We start from the raw sequence: 19,538 nt of genomic DNA, 5'->3' as shown, positions 1-19,538 counted from the left end.
GTGCAAGGTCCAAAAAGTAGCACTGCTAAACACAGGAAAAATAACCATGTTAAACTAATGTTCTTTTTCATTATACCTGGAAGATGGAAGAATTCTATATAATGTTTTGTTGCTGTCTAGCACTACAATATTCTATCACCAGTTTATAAATTTAGGGGTCCTTTATTAAGCTGCGGTAGGGGTTTAACGTGCGCAATACCGCGCTAGCCGCTAACGCCTGCATTGAGCAGGCATTAGTTTTTTAGCTGGCCGCGGGGGTTAGCGCGTGATGAAATGTTCGATGCGCTAACCCCGCTAGCGCGGCTTGATAAAAGTACCCCTTAGTTTAGTTGCTGTTCATAGACTCTCACTTCTGTCTTTTGGAGCTTTGTGCAGCACATACATTGGTATGCCTTCCGCTTTCCACACATTAAAAAGTTTCTTTTATAGTGTCATGTGCCTTGACTGTTGACTGGCAGTATTATTCTAAACTAGTTTTTTAGCCCGTTACATTAACGGGTGCTAAAATAGATGTGTAGACTTAGGCATTTCTTTCTCTCTTTCTGTATGTGTGTCTTTCTTTCTTTCTTCCTGCCCCCCTTTCTTTCTGTCTTTCCCCCCTGTCCAGTAGTAGCCCTTCTCCCTTCCTTTTACCTCCCCTCTTTCCTGCAGAACCCCTTCCCTGCTCCCCCTGTCCATCAGCAGCCCTTCTCCCTTTTTTTTACCTACCAATATTCCCATTTCCCCTTTTACCTTTCATATTTCCACCTTTTTCACCCCATCCAGCATCATTAGAGTACCTGTTGCATTGTTGGTGTTCCAGTGTCTCCTCTGCCTTGGGTCTGGGCCGACTATTGTGGGCCAGGATTGCCAGGGATGCCTTGTGGGACAGGCAGAGGCAAGGGTCAGCAGAGGTGGGGGAGTTCTGGGTGACAGCGTGAGTTCACTCTGGTGTGGGGCTTCTGCTGGGTTGCGGGGAGCTGGTGTCTGCTCCCATTCCCTCTTCCACAGCCGCCACCACCAACATGTCTGCCCAGGCGAGCCGCAGCGCTTTCTTCTGTGTGCAGCGCACAGGCGTTGCATCGTGCGGCGGTGACGTCCAGGCCTCGCACTGCCACGTCTCTCCTGGGCCGTGACGGAGAGGGCAGGGGGTGCTAGCGGCCGGCAACCGCCGCTCTGCACCGCCTTTCGCCTCAAGCCGCCGCGGCCTCCTCCCAGCAGCCGCCGCTCTGCACTGCCTTTGTACTGCCTTGCCGCGGCAGCATCTAAAGAAACTTTGGCCGGTAGGGCCGTATTGTGAGGTGGAGAGCAGGGAAGCTTGTCTGGCGCGCATGTGCACTTGTGCCGCCACATCCCGATAGAAAAGGGATCAGGGAACACGCAGCGCGAGTGCGCATGCGCGCTTAGCATTTTATTATTAAGATTGCCTAATAACATACCTTGTCATGAAGATTATTAGCATGTTCAGTTTAGAGGATCATGCTTTGTAGATCTGTTGAACTAAAATGTAAACTTTTTGCTCATCATTCTAGGCTGAGAGATTTTTGTGCTTTTTATTTGGATCAAGTTAAGAAGCCTTGAGCACAAGTTCTAAACCCAGGGTGTGATAAATCATTGCTTTAATTCATTTATGTTTGTTCAATCCTACTATAAATTACTGAGCTATGTTGTTAAGTGTTGCTGGTGCAGCTGAACTAGAATGTTGAATTGATGCATGCTAGAGGCAAACCCTAGATGTTAAGGCCCCAAGTGAACCTGCTGTGGTAGTCTACCAGAACATCATACCATAGTCTCATGTATTCAAAGCACAGGAATAAATCATCATTTTACAACAGTGCATCAGTTGACTTATTGCTGTTCTGTGACCGGAGGTAGTGAGGATTGCTGTTTAAAGCCATGTCATCGGTTCTCAAGTCAGTCAAGCATGCAGGCTTGTCATATGCCTCTATAATTGTACCTCTCCAGACTTCTTCTAACTAGTCAGTTGGGGCTGCGCATTTTGTCTCAAACACCCGACTGGCCAGCGCCTGACAAGAGATTTCTCATCATCCTGTCAGTAATATGTTAACTAGAGTGTATCTTTTGCGGTCTGTTGGTGGCAGGTGGAAAGGATGCTTCCGTTTAAAGCATATGTCTAAATGTTGTCTTATATTTTTGACTAACGTTTGTAAAGACGCTTGTTTTAGCTTATGAAGTATTAGTTCAATAAACCTAAGAGTATCAAACCTAAGAGTATATGTCTACATATAGCAGAACAGTATAAAAAAAGGGTTTTCCAATAAATAAAAATATAAGAAAAATAGCTTGTATTCCATAGTCCTTCAGACCTGTGTATACTGAAGCAAAAGTGGTATGTTTCTGCAATTGTAATAATAAACAGTCAAAAAATTATTCACGGATAAAGTGAAGATAGTAGTGGCTAAAGACGATGGCACCATTTTTCTTTCCTGCCTGGTGACTGGAGAGTATTGAACTGGAGTACTGTGCTTTTTTGCACAAAGCAGTGCTGACATTCCTGAGGAAGGGGGAATTTCCCCCCGAAACGGACACCGTTGAATTTACTATCAGCATGCGGTTGATGATCGTTCCATTTATTACAGCTATATAAAAAGACAAGTACAGAGAGATTTTTCACTATCAATCCCAGTTCACCTATGTTTGGACTCTTTTACCCGTGGCTTGTTTTGAATTGTGTATGCTGATCTGTGTTCATAGCAGCAGCTAATCATGATTGTGTTTATTAGCTTCACACTTTGGGCTCCTTTTACAAAGGTGTGCTAGTGTTTTTAGCGCACGCAGGGCAGGATTAATTCGTCGAGGGCCCCCTGCCCCGCCCCACTCCACCATGCTCCCAGGCGGAAACAGGAAGCTGCGTCAGAGGGAAGCTTTGGGCAAGCAGCACCGCTTTCACAATTACAGTTCCCGTTGCTTTTCTTACCCGCGTTGCTTGTTTGTCTTACTTTCCATCGATTGGGGGGGCCGTGTTGCTGATCGGGATGGGGCCCACATTGCCGATCGGGGGAGGGAGGCCCGCGTAGCCAATCGATGCTGGAGGAGCCCATCGCCGTTTGGAAAAAACAATGTTGATGCCCTTCATCAGGCCCCCTGACCATTTTGGGCCCTAGGCACGTGCTTACTTGGCCTATTGGTTAATCCTGCCCTGAGCACACGCACCAGATTAGTACACGCTACCTGAAAAACTACTGCCTGCTCAAGAGGAGGCGGTAGCGGCTAGTGCGCGTGGCATTGTAGCACGCGCTATTCTGCGCGTTAAGGCCCTAACACACTTTTGTAAAAGGAGCCTTTTATTTACTTTGAGGTACTTTTGTGACCAGGGATGTAATACCTCTTTAACTCTATATAGGTATCATGAGTGACAACTGACATTCTTCTGGTGTCTGGACTCCCCCCATCACCAATTTAATTTACTAATATTATTAGCCTTATTTTTGGCATAAATTTGCGTGTGATCTATCGTCTTTAACCGTTACTATCTTCACTTTATCCTTGAAGAATTTTTTGACTGTTTATTATTGCGACATTCTTCTAAGAAGGTTTCTATATTTAAAATCATTTCTGCAATTGTAAGAGCATCTTCTTTAATGTTGTTTGTCTTTTCATTTTACAAAGGAATAATTGCACTTTATTTAAGTATTTAAATAGCACTTGTAGTCTAAGGGCTCCTTTTACTAAGCTGCGGTAGCGTTTTTAGCGCGCGCTGCAGATTAGCGCATGCTAACCCCCGCGCTACGTGGAAAAACTAACGCCAGCTCAATTGAAGCATTAGCGCAGGGGTAGGGAACTCCGGTCCTTGAGAGCCGTAGTCCATTCGGGTTTTCAGGATTTCCCCAATGAATATGCATGAGATCTATTTGCATGCACTGCTTTCAATGCATATTCATTGGAGAAATCCTGAAAACCCGACTGGAATACGGCTCTCGAGGACCGGAGTTCCCTACCCCTGCATTAGTGTCTAGTGCGTATGGCATTGTAGCATGCACTAAGCGCATGCTAAAACTGCTAGCACAGCTTAATAAAAGGAGCCCTAAGTGGTTTACATTCAGATACTCAAGCATTTTCCCCCTATCTGTCCCGGTGGGCTCACACTCTGTCTAATATACCTGGGCCAATGGAGGATTAAGTGACTTGCCCAGGGTCACAAGGAGCAGCTGCACAGGATTTGAATCCACAGCCTCAGAATCCTGAGGCTCTAGCTCTAACCACTGTGCCACACTCCTCCTCCTCCACCACCACTTTGTTTCCTTATGTATGTTTGTGGTATAGAGTTTGACAATACAACAGAAATTTCTCACTCATTCCTTTTTCCTTTGGGTTAAGTTCTTTCTATCAGAAAAGGCCCATTTGCAGTACAAAAATGAAGACTTTTTTAACATTGAACTTGGCCATCTTTTCTTTCAAAAAATATAAATTACAGTGTCTTTTGGGGTGAACCGTGGAGGTACAAGTGCTGTTCTATAATGCTCATTATTTTATCACATTCAATGGAAGCATTGCTGAGGGAGGGGTTAGGGCATAGAGAATGCTATATTGTGTATAGGAAATGCTATATTGTGTATAGTTTTGCATTTTCAAAACTGCTGTGTGGAAAGGAAAAAGATTTGCAGAATAACTAGCATTAAATGTCTTTCAGTCCTTTGTCCCTAAATAATTCTAAAAGGAAAAGTTCAAGTACATATTTGCTTTAAGTATTAGTATAAACTCTGGGTTAAATTACTCGTAGACTTTACAAGCTACCTGCATTGTCTTCAAAATTGTCCAAGTCCTTTGCTAACCTTATGGATATGCATATCAATTTAATATAATTTATTTATTGCTCCTTTTATACCAACGGTTTCCATTAAGGTGGTCTATAAATAAATGCAAAATACATATAAAACTGTAACATCGTAAAATGACTTACATTTGCTAAAACAATATGTTAAATAGTGGGACATAGAGATCAATATGAAAAATTGCTCTGTCAGTATCCTCTTAAAACTCAAATAAGTGTTTATATTTGTACTAAGACATTCTTGAAACAGGCATGGAAATAATCCTGACCCCTGTCCTACGAGTATGTAGCCTTACTTTCTTTACCAGAGGATCTGAAAAGAAGCCTATAGATTGAAATCAGAGTGACCTCATTAGATTATAAAGCAACATAGAAACATGATGGTAGATAAAGACTGAATGGCCCATCTAGTCTGCCTATCTCTTCCCATTATCTCTTCCTCTCTCTAAAAGATCCCACGTGAGCACCTACGGCAGCCATTTGTAAAGCAGCACAGGCCGAGCAGGAGGGCGTAAAGCTTTCTCCTGATAGTTGTGCTGCTGATTTGTTTCATCGCTAGCTGGAAATGAGCCCAGAAGAGCGAAGGCTGCTGCGGCAGGCAGGGAGGGAGGGAGAGAAGCTGGCTATAACTTTTTGAAAATTTAAAAAGGTATGGGGCGCTTGCCTGGGGCTGGCTAGTTGGCCTGGAGCTGGCTGGCTTGAGACTGGCTGGCTGGCCCAGGGCTGGCTGGTTGGCCTGGGGCTGGCTTGGGGCTGTCTGGTTGGCCAGGAGCTGGCTTGGGGCTGGCTGGCTGGCCTGGGGCTGGCTGGTTGGCCTGGAGCTGGTTGGCTGGCTTGGGGCTGGCTGGCTTGCCTGGGACTGGCTGTTTGGCCTGGTGCTGGGTGGCTATCCTGGAGCTGGCTGGTTGGCCTGGAGCTGGCTGGCTGGCTGGTTGGCCTAGGGCTGGCTGGCTGGGTTGAGGCTGGCGGGCCTGGGGCTGGCTTGGGGCGGGCTGGCTGTGGGCAGGCTGGCTTGGGGCTGCCTACCATTAGACGTGCCCACCACTAGATGTGCTCTGTACCCTTTCCCTGCCTACCACTAGACCACCAGAGGAGGGACAAGGTACAGGGCACACCAATTGGTTCAAATTTTTTTTTCTTGATTTTTCCTCCTCTAGAGGTGGGTACGTCTTATGGTCAGGTGCGTCTTATGGGGCAAAAAAAATACGGTAAATATTTAGCTTCCTTAAATTTGGATGTGTATTCAAATTTCCTTTATTCGCTCATTTGTAACCTTGGATCTAACTAGAGGACTTGAGATTGTATAAGTAATTATATACAATTACATTTGATTATTCTTATTTTGTAAGTCTTATTCAATCTTTATTATACAAGTCTTATTCAATCTTTACAAGATGTTTAAATGCTTGAAAATTTCTTTCAAATTAATAAATAATTTTTTTTTTTTAAAGACTGAAAGTCCAGGTACCTTGTACCGTGAAAAATCTGCGTAGCCTCTAAGGTCGTATCAACAGTCCCAGATAAGCACTGACCAAAACTCTAAACAAAAATCCAATCAAGGGCTGGCCATCTTGGTCAAACAAATTGTTGATAAAGTTCCAGGCCGCTGATATGGAATCCAATGTCGTCCACTTCCCGGAATGGTAGACCTTCAATAGGACTGGGTATAATAGCATGAAATGGAACTTACATTCATGTACTGTAGCTGGGTGCAGATGGGGGAAAAACAAGGCAGCCGAGTAGTCCTAAAAGATGCGCTGTTTCATAACAGAGAAAATCCCTTCCTGATTTATACACTTTCAGCAGTGACGTCTTCAGAAGGTAATTGTGCACCTTTGCAATCACAACACGGGGCCTCTGATGAGTGTCTATCTACCAGTCCAAACGATGAGCCCTTCCAGTCTTAAGTGGACCCATGCCATCTGGAAGCAGCAATTCCTTGTGCAACCACCTCTCCAGAACCGCTATAAGGCTAGCATTAGAGATTGTCTCTGGGAAACCCTCAAAGCACAGATTGTCCCTAAGGAAGCGGTTTTCTAGATCCTCCCAACTTCTTGGCTTGAGCCCAAAACTTCACCCGCAGGGTTATAACCTCGTATGCGGCCTCCATGGTACTGTCCTCTGTCTGTGACACTTTACCTTCCAGTTTGATTCACTAACATTGCTTGGTGACGCACAAATGAAAGCAATAAAAAAAAAAAGACAATTTAAAAAAGTGCCTGATCAAGCCAATCAGGGCCTTACGCTCCTCCCTTTATCCTGGGATGCAAAAGGAGGAGCCTAAAACCCTGATTGGCTCAGATGCCTTGGGAGGAGTCTTAAGCATCTGAACCAATCAGGGCCTTAGACCTCCTCCCTGTGCATCACATGATGCACCAAGAAAGGGAAGGCCTGTCATTTTGGATTGGCAGGCATCAGAGCTGAAGGGACCGAGCCTCTCTCCTGCTTTCTTCACCCACAGGTACTGGGGGGAGGGTTTGTGGGGGTTCGAGGGAGCATCCAGTGGCTGGAGGGAGTGGACAACCCTGCTGCCAATTTTTTCTCATGTGTAAGGGGGTTGGCAAGACAGAAGGAAGTGGACATCCTTCCTGTTGATTTTTGCTGGTGCAGTGGGGGAGTGGGCATCCCTCCTGCTGATTTTTGCTGGCATGGGGGGGGTCAGTCTCCAGTGCTGGTTCATCGAGGAGGACCATCATTGGCAGGGGGATGCTTTTTTCTTTTTTTTTAATGGGGCAGATAGTGCGTGTGTAACACAAACACAACATATGTGCCCATTGAAAAAATAAATAAATAAAGGTTTCCTGCCCTGAATAGCTGAGTGGCAGGAGGCTGCTTTGGGGCTTCCCTTGCTGACTCTTCGCATGTGTGAGAGTCACTCTCGCAGCGATCAATTGAACAGAAGAGACGGGAATTCCAACAAACCTCCGCACAAATCATTTACATGCAAAATTTGTGGTGCATCAATATCTCTTTTAGAATTGGCCAAGGATCAAAGCAGACTCACGTGGTTTTATTGATCCTGTTTAGTGCATCTAGATCTTAGAATCTTTCCCCCTCTTTTATTAAGGTGTGCTAGGTTATTCCGTGAAAAGCTTGATATGCTTTTCCAAGTGAGTGCTCGGTGGCAGAAAATACTGTGCTGGGTTTCAAACGCAAGTTGGATGCACACCTTCTTGCAGATCATATTGAGGGATACGGGAAATCCGGGTCTCCAAAAAGGAGCACCTAAATGGGCCTCCGCGTGTGCGGATCACCGGACTAGATGGACCTCGGTCTGATCCGGTGAAGGCGTTTCTTATGTTCTTATGTTTAAACTCCTTACCTCGGCATTCACTCCTTCGGTACTGACCCAGCCTGATCATAAGGCCACCATGTCATGTGGTACTGACACTGGCTCTCCAGATCGGCATCGACATTCCATGCCCAAGCATAGACCATCTCATCGCAGGTCCAGCTTCCATCGAGGCCCCGCTCCAGTTCATCGAGGCATCATCACTCTTCTTCCTCATCTCGACACTCCCAAGTCCAGTAAGCATTGTTACTCTTCAGGAGCTTCAAAAAGAAAATATCATTCTCCCTCACGGTCTTTGAAGCATAAAAGAGCATCACCTCATGCATCAGCCTTGTCATTGAATCGACACTGGGCTCAATGGCACCATCGATCTTCTCGATGCACTCCTTCACCAAAACCCTTTTATGACTGACTTAGTCTGATTCAGCTGAAGACTTACCTGAGTCTACAATGGAAGCTTATGATACTATCTTGGAAAAGTCTCCACAAAAGTCTCCACCATGGGCTAAATCTCCTACTGAGAGACTTTCTTTTACCAAATTTATTTGCCAGTTGGGTAAAGAGCTGCCAGTCAAGCTAGAAGCTGATTCTGCCTACAGTGCTGAATACTTGGAGGCCTTAGATTATGATGAGCCTCCTAAAGAACTTTTCAGACTACCTTTGCATGGTATACTCAAAGAGACTCTTCACAAACACTGGAAACACCCCTAACCATTACAGTGGCTCCCAGAAAATTGGACTTTATATAAAATAATTTCTTCTCCGGGTTTTGACAAACCATAGCTTCAGCACCAGTCCCTCGTGGTAGAGTTGACTTTGAAAAAATCTACTCCATCAAAAGTCTATGGCTCAGTGCCACCAGAGCGTGAAGGACACACTATGGACAAATTTGAGCATCACCTGTACCAAAATTCCTTGCTAGTGAATAGACTTCTAAATTATAATTTCTATATTTCCTGCTATATAAAGCACCTTGTTAAGAAATTGCCTTTTTTTTATAGATACATTCCTCCACAATATTTGCAGGAATTTCATCATATCTCTCGCACCCTTGCTCTAGCTAGAAGATAGTCATGTGAAAAAATTAGGACACCCCATGAAATATTCAGTTATTTCTTAAGAAATGTTCACATATCGATGTAAAATCTTTTTTTTTTTTTAATTTAGCTCTGGAAAAGAAAATGATGTAATTGCAGGTAAACAACAAAAATTTTACATGATTTACTCATGAAACAAAATATATCCACAAAAATGTGTATTCTAACTGAGGAATAAATTAGGACACCCTCAAGGTCATCAAAGAGAGTTACTCACTCCATTTTGTAACAATACCTCCAAATCGCCTTAAACCTAGTCAAAGAAAAGTATTGCATTCTATCTCTAGGGACTTTATACCCTCTTCTAGACCAAAACGAATGGCTATGCTCTCTGGACCTAAAAGAGGCTTATACACATATATCCATACACCCGGCTCACAGGAAATTACTGCGTTTTTGCGTAGCTCATCAACACTTCCAGTACAAGCCATTCATACTGGCTTCTTCTCCAAGAATATTCACCAAGTGAATGGTGGTCGTGGCAGCAACCCTGCGTATTCAAGGGTTTCAAATTTTTCCATATCTGGATGATTGGCCGTTAAAAGCTGCCTACCTCAAGATGTACTTTCCACAACACAGTTGACGATAACATTTCTTCAACAACTAGGGTTCAAAGTCAACTTTCCAAAGTCTCAACTTCAACCAACCCAAAGACTGCAATCCATAGGAGCCCTATTCGACACTGTTCATCTACGGACTTTCCTACCTCAACAAAGACAAGACTCTTTGCTTTAGCTTTGCAAGCAAGTTTCTCTTCTACAAATCATTTTAGTCAGACAGATGATGTGACTTTTGGGATACATATAAAAGGGTGTGTAAACTTTGCAAGACATTGGATTTGGATGTCTCTATCATATCACCGTCTCATTGTACTATTGTGATATACATATTTAAGTCTTTAAGTTTCATTTCATGTGAATTATAAGGTAGATTACTAAAACGGTACAAACTCTTACTCTGGACTGCCATTATATTATATCCTTTTTGGGTGTGCATGCTTTAGATCAGGGCTGCAGAAGTGCATGAATATGCATGAGAGAGATTTGCCTGCACTGCCTTCTTGGTATGCAAATCTCTCTCATGCATGTTCATTGTGGATATCTTGAAAACCTGGCTTGCCAGTAGATCTCGGGCAGCCCTGCTTTAGATATATAGTGAGTGACTAATACAAGTTTACTATTATGCTTTCTCCCCCCCCCCCACCCCACCCCCCTTCTACTGGTGAGATCTCTTCCTAGGCATTCTAGCATTTCTCTGGGTTTTGCTACTGTCTTGTTGCACTGTTTTGCTACTTTCAAGCTCACGAGCTACAATTAGTATCATATCCTTCTTCTAATTGGTGCACATCAGTACGTAAAAATGGAGCCTCCGATGTATAGGCCAGTTGGGCTTTCTGAAAATGTCATCAGTGGGTTACCGCTTTATCTTTTTCTTTCTGCTGTTGCTCTTTAATGACTCATCGGAAACTGAGCCACTAATTGGGTACATTTGTGGCAGTGCTGTATTAGTGGGTCAGTGAGGACAGGCTCAGAGGGAGTGAGAAATGCGGCAGCTTGTTGCCAGCATTTATTGTAACCCAGTTATTTCAATCACTCATGCCCCCTTTTGCTAAATGAATGTGAAAACAATTCTATTTCATTTTACCCCTCTCAGCCACCACTTCATTGTAAATGTAAGTTTTCCAGCAGCTGACAGGCACTACTTCAAGGCAGTCAACCTCTTTGCCTTATTTCCCTTAAAAGAAAACCATTTTCATCTGTGCATTTTGCCAAGTTTCGTAGTCCTATACAGATAATTCACTTTGTATCCAGTCACATTTTTGCTGAGAAAGTTTTTTAAATTATTGAAGCTGATTTTCTTCAGCCCTTATTAACAAGTGTATCGTAAAGTTGTTCTCACAAAGCATCCTATTGATTCATAGTGTTAATATTGCCAAAAATAGCTTTTCACACACAATTATATTTTAGGAACCTATAACATATAAATAGGGATGCAGGCCTACTACAGTGTTTTTATAAGGGTTCAAAATGTTGCCACTGCCACAGTTTCCAGATTCCTATGAAATGGCAAGAAACAAGAATTATTCTTCCCTCTGACTCATTGCAACCATTTGCTGATAGTTATCATAGCCATCAAAAAAGAAAAGAGGAATAGCTTTTTTACACTGTATTTTCTTCTCCATACCTGCAGTGTTTTATTTTGACTGGCACAGTATTATGGAGTTCTTAGTTCAACATATGACCGCTGTTCTCTGTGAAAAATTCAGAAAGAGAATGCAGGCTGCTGCACTTCTTCTTAGTTGGCAGTGACTGAGAATGAATAGAGAAGAGGACTAAGTTGTGATTCAGTGAGGTAGATATGAGAGTGGGAAGTGTTGTAAGATAATTTATCCTTGGACAAGCGGGCAACATATTCTCACATGTAGGTGATGTCATCCATGGAGCCCGGTATGGAAAGTGTCAAAAGCGCATTGCCATTTAAGTTTTTAGAAACTTTGTGACTGCCCACACCACACATGCGCAGGAGTGCCTTCCTACCTGACGTTGACTCACGGTTCCTCAGTTTTTCGAAGAAGTGTTATTTTTTTTTGGACTCCGTAAAAATCATGTTGCCTTTCTGTCGGTTTCATTTTTTTTGCCCTTCGGCTTTATTTCTTTCTTTGTTTTATTATTATAGTGTTCTTTGGTCTGTAAAAAAAAATGATTTCTTTTCTTTATGTACCTCAGTTGGACTTTTGGGCCCTCTTTTTTCCACTTCAGTGGTTTTTCAACCTCGGTACCACCATTGAGTCTTTTGATTTCACCATTGAGATTTTTCCGTCCATGTCTAAACCTTCGAACAGTTTCAAAAAGTGCTGTCTGTGCCAGTGCCCTATTTCAGTCACTGGCCTGTACAGTTGATGCAGTGTTTGGGGCCTGAGCATGGAGTAGACTTGTACTCATTGTTCTACACTACAGAAACGCTATTTAAAGGCTCGATGTATCCTGCAGGAAAAGCTGTATGGCTTGGCCAAGGACTCTAGTGATAAATCTGAGCTATTGGTACTGACATCGACATTGGATGCTGTTCCTCCATTGGACAAGCCCGCTAAGAAGCCATCCTCTTCCTGACAAGTGTTGCAGGCCTCTACAGCACTGAATCCCTCGAAGCATGCTGAGTCAATGCCATTGATCTCCTTAAGTGCAAGTGGTGTCTCCTATGGGATGTGCATCCTCTTCGAGGTCTCCCATCCCTTGGCACCCTGCAGCACCGATGGTACTGGTTATTGAGCCAAGGGTATTGGTGCAAGTCTTCAGAGAACAACTGAATGAGTTCTTCCAGAGGGAGCTTGGTGACCTTTTTAAGTTGCATTCGGCACCAGTGCTTACATTGACCCCCTCAGTACCAGCCCAGCACGTCGAGGCCACATGGTACCAGTGAGAGGTCTGTATCTATACAGCACTGCTCTACATCGAACCACTCTACAGCATTGGCGCTCTGCATCGAACCATTGGCATTCTGCATTGCAGCATCATTGAACATCAACATCACTTACTTCTAGATCTAAGAGATCATCACGTTGCTCGTCATCAGATCGGTGCTGATATTGTCGAAGAAGCTCTCTACAACGCGCTCTCACTCATTAGACTCCTCAACATAGAAAATCTTCTTTTTACAGAGAATCTCCAGGGGTACAGGATGTCGATTCTGACCTCTCTCAGCACGATACTGATACTGAATATGAGCCTATATTATCTGCAACACAAAGGCTGTGAAGACCAATGTTTCTGATATAGACTTTTATTGGTTTCCAAGTCCTCTTTTCTATTATAAGTTGTAGATGTCTTTTGTTTACTTGGAAACCAATAAAAATCTACATCAGCAACATCGGTCTCAACAGCCTTTGTTGTGGATTCTATGGGTCAACCTTCTGGTTGTCCTACATTATCTGCACCAGAGCCTTATGGCAACCCTTCAGATCCATCTTCTCCTCCTCCCAGAAGAAAATCTCCAGGGGAGACTTTCATTTACTAAGTACATTAGGCAGTTGGGAAAGCTTTGCCTGTCAAACTGGAGTCAGATACTGAGCCCAGAGCAGAGCTCCTTAATGCCTTAGATTACGATGAACCTCCTAAAGAGCTTCTTAGGTTACCTCTGTGCAATCTTCTCAAGAGTGCACTCTTAAGAAATGGGAGATCCCTCTCTCTGTTACTAAAGCTCCTAGAAAGATTGACTCTCTTTATCGAGTACAATCTTGCCCTGGATTTTATAAGCCATAATTATCACATCAGTCATTGCTTGTTGAATCGACTCTTCAAAAAGCCTCCAGCTCCAGTGTCTGTGCTACAGCATCACCAGGATGTGAGGGTCATACTACGGATAAGTTTGGATGCTGTCTTTACTAGACCTCTATGTTGGCTAACTGAGTTCTCAATTACAACTTCTATATGTCTTTTTACCTTAAACAGCTCATAAAGAAGTTGGCTGATTTTGAGCAGTATATTCCATCTGACCGCCTACCAGAATTTCAACAGACCTACTCAGTCTACTTCAAACACAAAAATTTATAACAAGAACAGCATTCAATGCATTTGAGATAACATCCAGAGCATCAGCAATGTCTATTGCTATGAGACATCTTGCATGGCTGCAAGTCTCAGTCTTGGATATTGATTTTCAAGACCGATTAGCAAGCATTCCTTGTTTCGGTGAACAACTCTTTGGCGACAAGGTGGAGGATGCTACTCAAAGACTAAGGCCCAACCATCTAAGCCTTCTCAAAGATCTACTACTTCTTCCTATAAGAGGCATTATCCAACAACATCCTCTTCTAAGCATCTACCACAGAAGGGGCAGAAACTACAGAAGACTTAGAAGCCCTAGCATTCGGCTCCTCAGAAGCCAGCCCAATCTTTTTGACGTGCTTTTAGAGAACATTGTCAAAATTCCTCCTCCTGAGCCTCTTCCCCAACCCATCAGAGGTTGACTTCTGTTGTCATTACCATGGACACTTGGGTCCTCAAGGAAGGTTAATCTCTCCATTTTATCACCATTCCTCCAGACCACCCTCCAAGGAGTCCTCTTTAACATTTCAACAGACGTCCCTTCTTCGGGAGATTGAAGCTCTACTTCAACTAAATGCCATAGAAGTAGTTCCCTCCTTCTCAGAAAAATCAGGGGTTCTACTCCAGATATTTCCTAATTCCAAAGAAGATGGGAGGTCTTCATCCAATTATTGACCTCTGAGCCTTAAACAAATACCTAGTGAAAGAAAAGTTTTTCATGCTATTTCTAGGGACCCTATATCCACTTCTAGAACAAAATGATTGGTTGTGCTCTCTACACCTCAAAGAGTCCTACACACACATATCCATACATCCAAATCACAAAAAGTTTCTCTGTTTTCGGATAGCTCATCAACACTTCCAGTATAAAGTTCTGCCATTCGGCCTAGTTTCTTCTCTAAGAGTATTCACCAAGTGCCTAGTGGTGGTGGCGGCAATCCTACAGTACCCATGGGTTTCAAGTGTTTCCATATCTGGATGATTGGCTGATAACACCTCCATCTCCTCAAGCAGTGCACTTGGCAACACAGATGACAAATAACTTTTTTCCAGCTTCTAGGGTTCAAAGTCAACTTTCCCAAATCGCAACTTCAACCCTCTCAAGTGCTGCAATTCATAGGAGCCCTACATAACACTACTCTTTTACGGGCTTTCCTACATCAACAAAGAGAAGACACCTTACTTCATCTTTGCAGTCATGTCTCCACTCTACAAACCATCTCAGCAAGACAAGTGATGCGACTCATAGGTCACATAGCATCCACAGTTCATGTCACCCCTTCGCAAGACTTTATCTCAGATCAGATCCATTAAACCAATGGATTACAGTCACATTGCCTCTTTGCCAATCTCTCCAGTGATAGATAAATCCAACAAATCTCTCCAGAAGTTTGTTGTTTCACATCCTCCCACATCAGAGAGTGTTCACCACAGATGTGTCCATGTATGCTTGGGGAGCCCATTTGGACGGTCTCAGGACACAAGGTCGGTGGTCTGCTCAAGAAAAGACTTTCCACATCAACCTGTTAAAACTGCGGGCAATTCGCATTGCTCTAAAAACCTTTCAGGAGCATCTTTCCAACAAAGTCCTCCTTGTTTAAACAGACAATCAACAAGCGATGTACTACATCAACAAATTCTCTATCACTTCCACTCATCGAGTGAGTGAATTTCAACCATTAATTTCCGACCCACAGTTCTCAGGACCCATTCTAAATCCCTCCCAAAAGTAGTCATAGAATTTCACCTGAATCATTCCTTTGTGCTTCCAGTTTTTTTCCTCATAGCTTCATTCTCTTCCTAGAAAAACAGCTCTACACACTTTGGACTCTAAGCGTTCCTTGGCTTATTACATAGAAAAGACTAAGCCACACAGGACTTCACCGGAACTGTTTTGACCCTAACAAATTGGGCCTGCCTGTAGCCAAGAGAACTATTTCCACAGGGTGAGAGGCCTGTATTTCCTTCTGCTATGCTCAGGTTGGGCTGCAACTCGAGGGACATGTTACAGCACACAAGGTCCGAGCTATGGCAGCATCAGTAGCCTTTTTTGCATTTCACTCCTATTGAAGATATTTGCAAAGCAGCTATTTGGTCCTAAATTCACACATTTACATCTCACTACTGTCTAGAATCCTATTCCAGATGAGATGGTCATTTTGATCAAGCAGTATTACAGAATTTATTGTCTTCTTATTGGCCAACTCTCCCTCCATCCTATTACAGTAAGCTAGGGAGTCCCACGTGTGAGAATATGCTGCCTGCTTGTCCTAGGATAAAGCACAGTTACTTATCATAACAGGCGTTATCTGTGGACAGCAGGCACATATTCTCACATCCCTCCCACCTCCCCTGGTTGGCTTCTTAGCTTGCATAAGGAACTGAGGTATTGTGAGCTGATATCAGACGGAAAGGCACTTGTGAAGTTTCTTAACACTTAGTGGCAATGCACTTTTGACACTGTCTGTACCGGACTCCGTGTGTGTGTGAGGTGATTGGCATTAAGGGTTGGGGGTGGATCTAAAAGAGATAGGAAATATGTTGTATGTATATGAGAAGGCATACAGGATTGGGAGATGAAGATGAGGAATAGGGATGGGGATTCAAAGGGAGCCAGAAGAAGCAAGGGATGAATTACCTCCATTTCATTGTGATTACAAAGTCTCTTCTATTCTGATTCCAGTATTTCTTCTCTTTATTGCCCTCTTCTGTTCTTTTCTTCCCCCTACTTTGGCATGCTCCTTACCTCTCTCTTTCTTGCCCCACTTTTCCCCACTTTTCTTTTTTCTCTCTCTCTTCCTAACTCCTGTCCTCATCTCTCCCTGTTTCTGTCTATATCACAACCTCCCTTCGCTCTTTCTTACCTCTCTCCCCACTGCTGAGATCCCCATCAATGTTCGCTTCCATCCCTGAAATCCCTTCTTCTCCCATATCTATACCTTGAGATCCTTCAACCAGTAATCTGGAAATGCATCTATGGACTAGATTGGCAGTGTATTTTTTTATTTTAGTGCAAAATAAATTTAAATAATTTGTTTTGCATAAAGATGCAAATTTTGTAACTATGCCATTGATGTTCAGACTGTTTGCTGCAGAATTTTCTAACTTTTGCAGTAGAATCTGTAAAAGTGTGCCTGTCACAAAAAATGGGATGCTTTAATTGTAAATGTGTGTAATGTGAAGAATGATTGTATTGCTTGAGTACATGTTAAGAAAATTTAAAATCAAACATTTTTCATATTTGTCTTGCTAAAATATTGCATAATTGGAAGACTGAAATTTCTAATGGTCAGCCTCACATTTTAGCATACTGTAATCAACATAATTTTAGCAATGATTTTTTTTCCCAAAAATTCCAAAGCAAACCATTCTTCTTAGCAAATCTTACAGAAATTCTTTTAGGGCTCCTTTTACGAAGCTGCGTTTGCGGTTTAACGTGCGTAATAGCGCACGCTAAATTGCCGGCCGTGCTAGACGCTAACGCCAGCATTGAGCTAGCGTTAGTTCTAGCCGCGTAGCGCGGGTTTAGCGCATGCTAAAAAGCTGTGTGCGCTAATTTTGTGTAATGAGTTTCTACTGTTTTGGATCCAGCTAAAGGTAAACCTGCTCAACCGCTCTCTGAATAGACACTTCTAAAGCATTATTTTATACAGATTCTATTCCAGTTTTCCCCTACAGATAAAATAGCAGTCATAATGAATGGTATATAGCCAATATTCAGAGGCACGTATTGGTTTAGCAGCTACTAAAGGATAGTGCTGTTGAATATTCCATATCTGCTGACTGCCTTGGAATTATCTGGAGAGGGTCGGGTGGTATGTGTGTGGGTGATGAGTTAAATAAATAAAGTTAGAACTGTTAGGCTGCTCTAACTTTAAATGATTACAGCCACTAACTGAATAAGGCAACCTGTATCCCACTGCCAGTGCTGAAGAGCCAGTATTTTTTTTAAACTCTGGCAGTTGGCTTAATATTGGCCCCATATATAACTTTCTCATTGTGGTGTTATTTATTATTACTCTTGTTTTATTCTTCATCTTTTCAATTAAAAGAATACCTGGAGACAACTGAGAAGTCTCTAGATACACTGTATGATTATTAAAGATTCTTCTGAGTCTATTTCTGCCTAGTTCCCTAGTGAAATGTGTGGAAAATTAACATATTAATAAGCTATGCTGACTGTTCTGAACACACTGGTCAGCAAGATTATTTCATTCACTGACAGAGAATAGGCTAGTTTCTCTGACCCTTCATTGTGCAGTTTTTAGGCTTTTAAAGACATTTTTTTATCTTTATATTTATACCTATGATCTAGTACCAAACATTAAGCTATGTTGAAAGAATATTCATTTGACATTGGAATGTTAGTGGTGTGGACTGCTGTAAAAATAGTGAATTATCTTTTATCACAAGAACTAGGCAGTAACTGGGTTTGGAGGAGTAATTAATCTTAGAAGAATTCAGGTCAAGACCACTGAAGACGTAAAAGAATGCAATGAGTTCTTCACTTCAGCCATAAAAACATCATTTAATGGTCTGCTCGCAGCTGCAAAACAATAATTACAGCAGTGAATACGTAGGACACCAAAGTACTGTGATTACAGCTTTGAATCTGACTTGAAAATAGAAAACAAAACTAGTAGTCTTTGAACCGTTTTAATGCAATATTATATTGTGTTTGGCTTTTTTGGTGGAGCTGTCAAGCTTGGGCAGTTGGCTGGTCAATAGTGACACACTGTGTCAGTGAGCAGTGTCTCTTGATACTGCAACTTGCAGTTCACACATTACTGGCGCTTCATATGTTGAACATCTATGTCCCCTGGTACCAGCGCAATTTCCAGTCGCTCCTAGCTGGCTCATGTTTCATTCTTTGGCAATTTGCCTTAATGATATCCCTCAGGAGCTTTCAGATCCTTTTCCCTCCCCCCCAAAAAATATTTAATCGCATTATATTAATCTGAGAGATGAGCAAACTGTGCCTCAAAACCAGTAATTTTCTCTAATTTCTGATGAGTTGCTCTCTTTATCATTGTATTTTTGGGTAAGTGGCATGCTTTTTTACTTTTCCCCGAAAAATTAGCCAGAGAGCTTCACTATCATTTTTAGAATGCTACTTACTGTTTTTCTCCAAAATACTTGGATCCTTAGCTTCTGCATCACAGTGTGTTTTCAAACCTAATTCATCTTTTCAGGGTTTATTTTAGTCCTTAAGTTTGTTAATTATGTTTTCATGCTGTAATAAATAAATTGTTCATTTTACATCCTGGTCCAATAACAGTGCTGTTGAGTTAAATTGAAATAACAGGAATTTTGGTATTTAAAAGCTGATTTTTTTTTTCTTGTTTTGCATAAGTTTTAAAAAGGAAAATATTTGTATTCTTACAGTTAACTGCGTGTGTTCATGGATCAGTTTCATTATTATATCCAATGTACTGGCAACACATATACATCCCTGTGCTTCCCCCGCATTTGTTGGACTACTGCTGGTGAGTTTGCTAATATTTCATAATTAAATTCTGTCTCATTTGGAGTAGCTCAATTTTATGTAGACTCAGAAATAATAAAAAAAAAATCTAAAAAGTGTTGCTAAAAATGATTGTAATGCTGGTTGTTATAAATAAACTCAGTTATGATACTTAACATAAACTGTAATTTCAGTGCTATTTTCTGAAACTGCAGTTGAATGTATAGGTTGTGGTGAATCTTGTGGATGTTTATTTTTGGAACTGGGAGTCCTTTTGCATTTTTTCAGTTTCTTAGAATATTTTGTCCAGTTTTTTGATTTTTTTTTTTTTTTACTGAGAAGGAATTAAGGAAAGAAATCTGAATAACTT

The 19,538-nt window shown here is 42.2% G+C and overlaps 1 protein-coding gene across 4 annotated transcripts in view; it reads left to right on the top strand.

Moving 5' to 3' along the window:
* Positions 1 to 19,538, top strand: part of DENND1B (DENN domain containing 1B) — a 454,561-nt gene that overhangs the window by 212,419 nt on the left and 222,604 nt on the right. For 3 of the 4 annotated variants that reach the window (XM_033917140.1, XM_033917139.1, XM_033917141.1), the window contains one exon: positions 19,090 to 19,190. The exons of the other annotated variant lie outside the window; for it this stretch is intronic. In XM_033917140.1, coding sequence (XP_033773031.1) covers positions 19,090 to 19,190 — 101 coding nt within the window. The remainder of the gene's footprint in view (positions 1 to 19,089; positions 19,191 to 19,538) is intronic. 4 annotated transcript variants of the gene reach the window in all.

Source organism: Geotrypetes seraphini, chromosome 12 (assembly GCF_902459505.1).
Source record: "Geotrypetes seraphini chromosome 12, aGeoSer1.1, whole genome shotgun sequence".
Taxonomy (NCBI): Eukaryota; Metazoa; Chordata; class Amphibia; order Gymnophiona; family Dermophiidae; genus Geotrypetes; species Geotrypetes seraphini.
The sequence above is the reverse complement of the archived record's forward strand: the minus strand, read 5'-3'. Positions and strand labels throughout refer to the sequence as shown.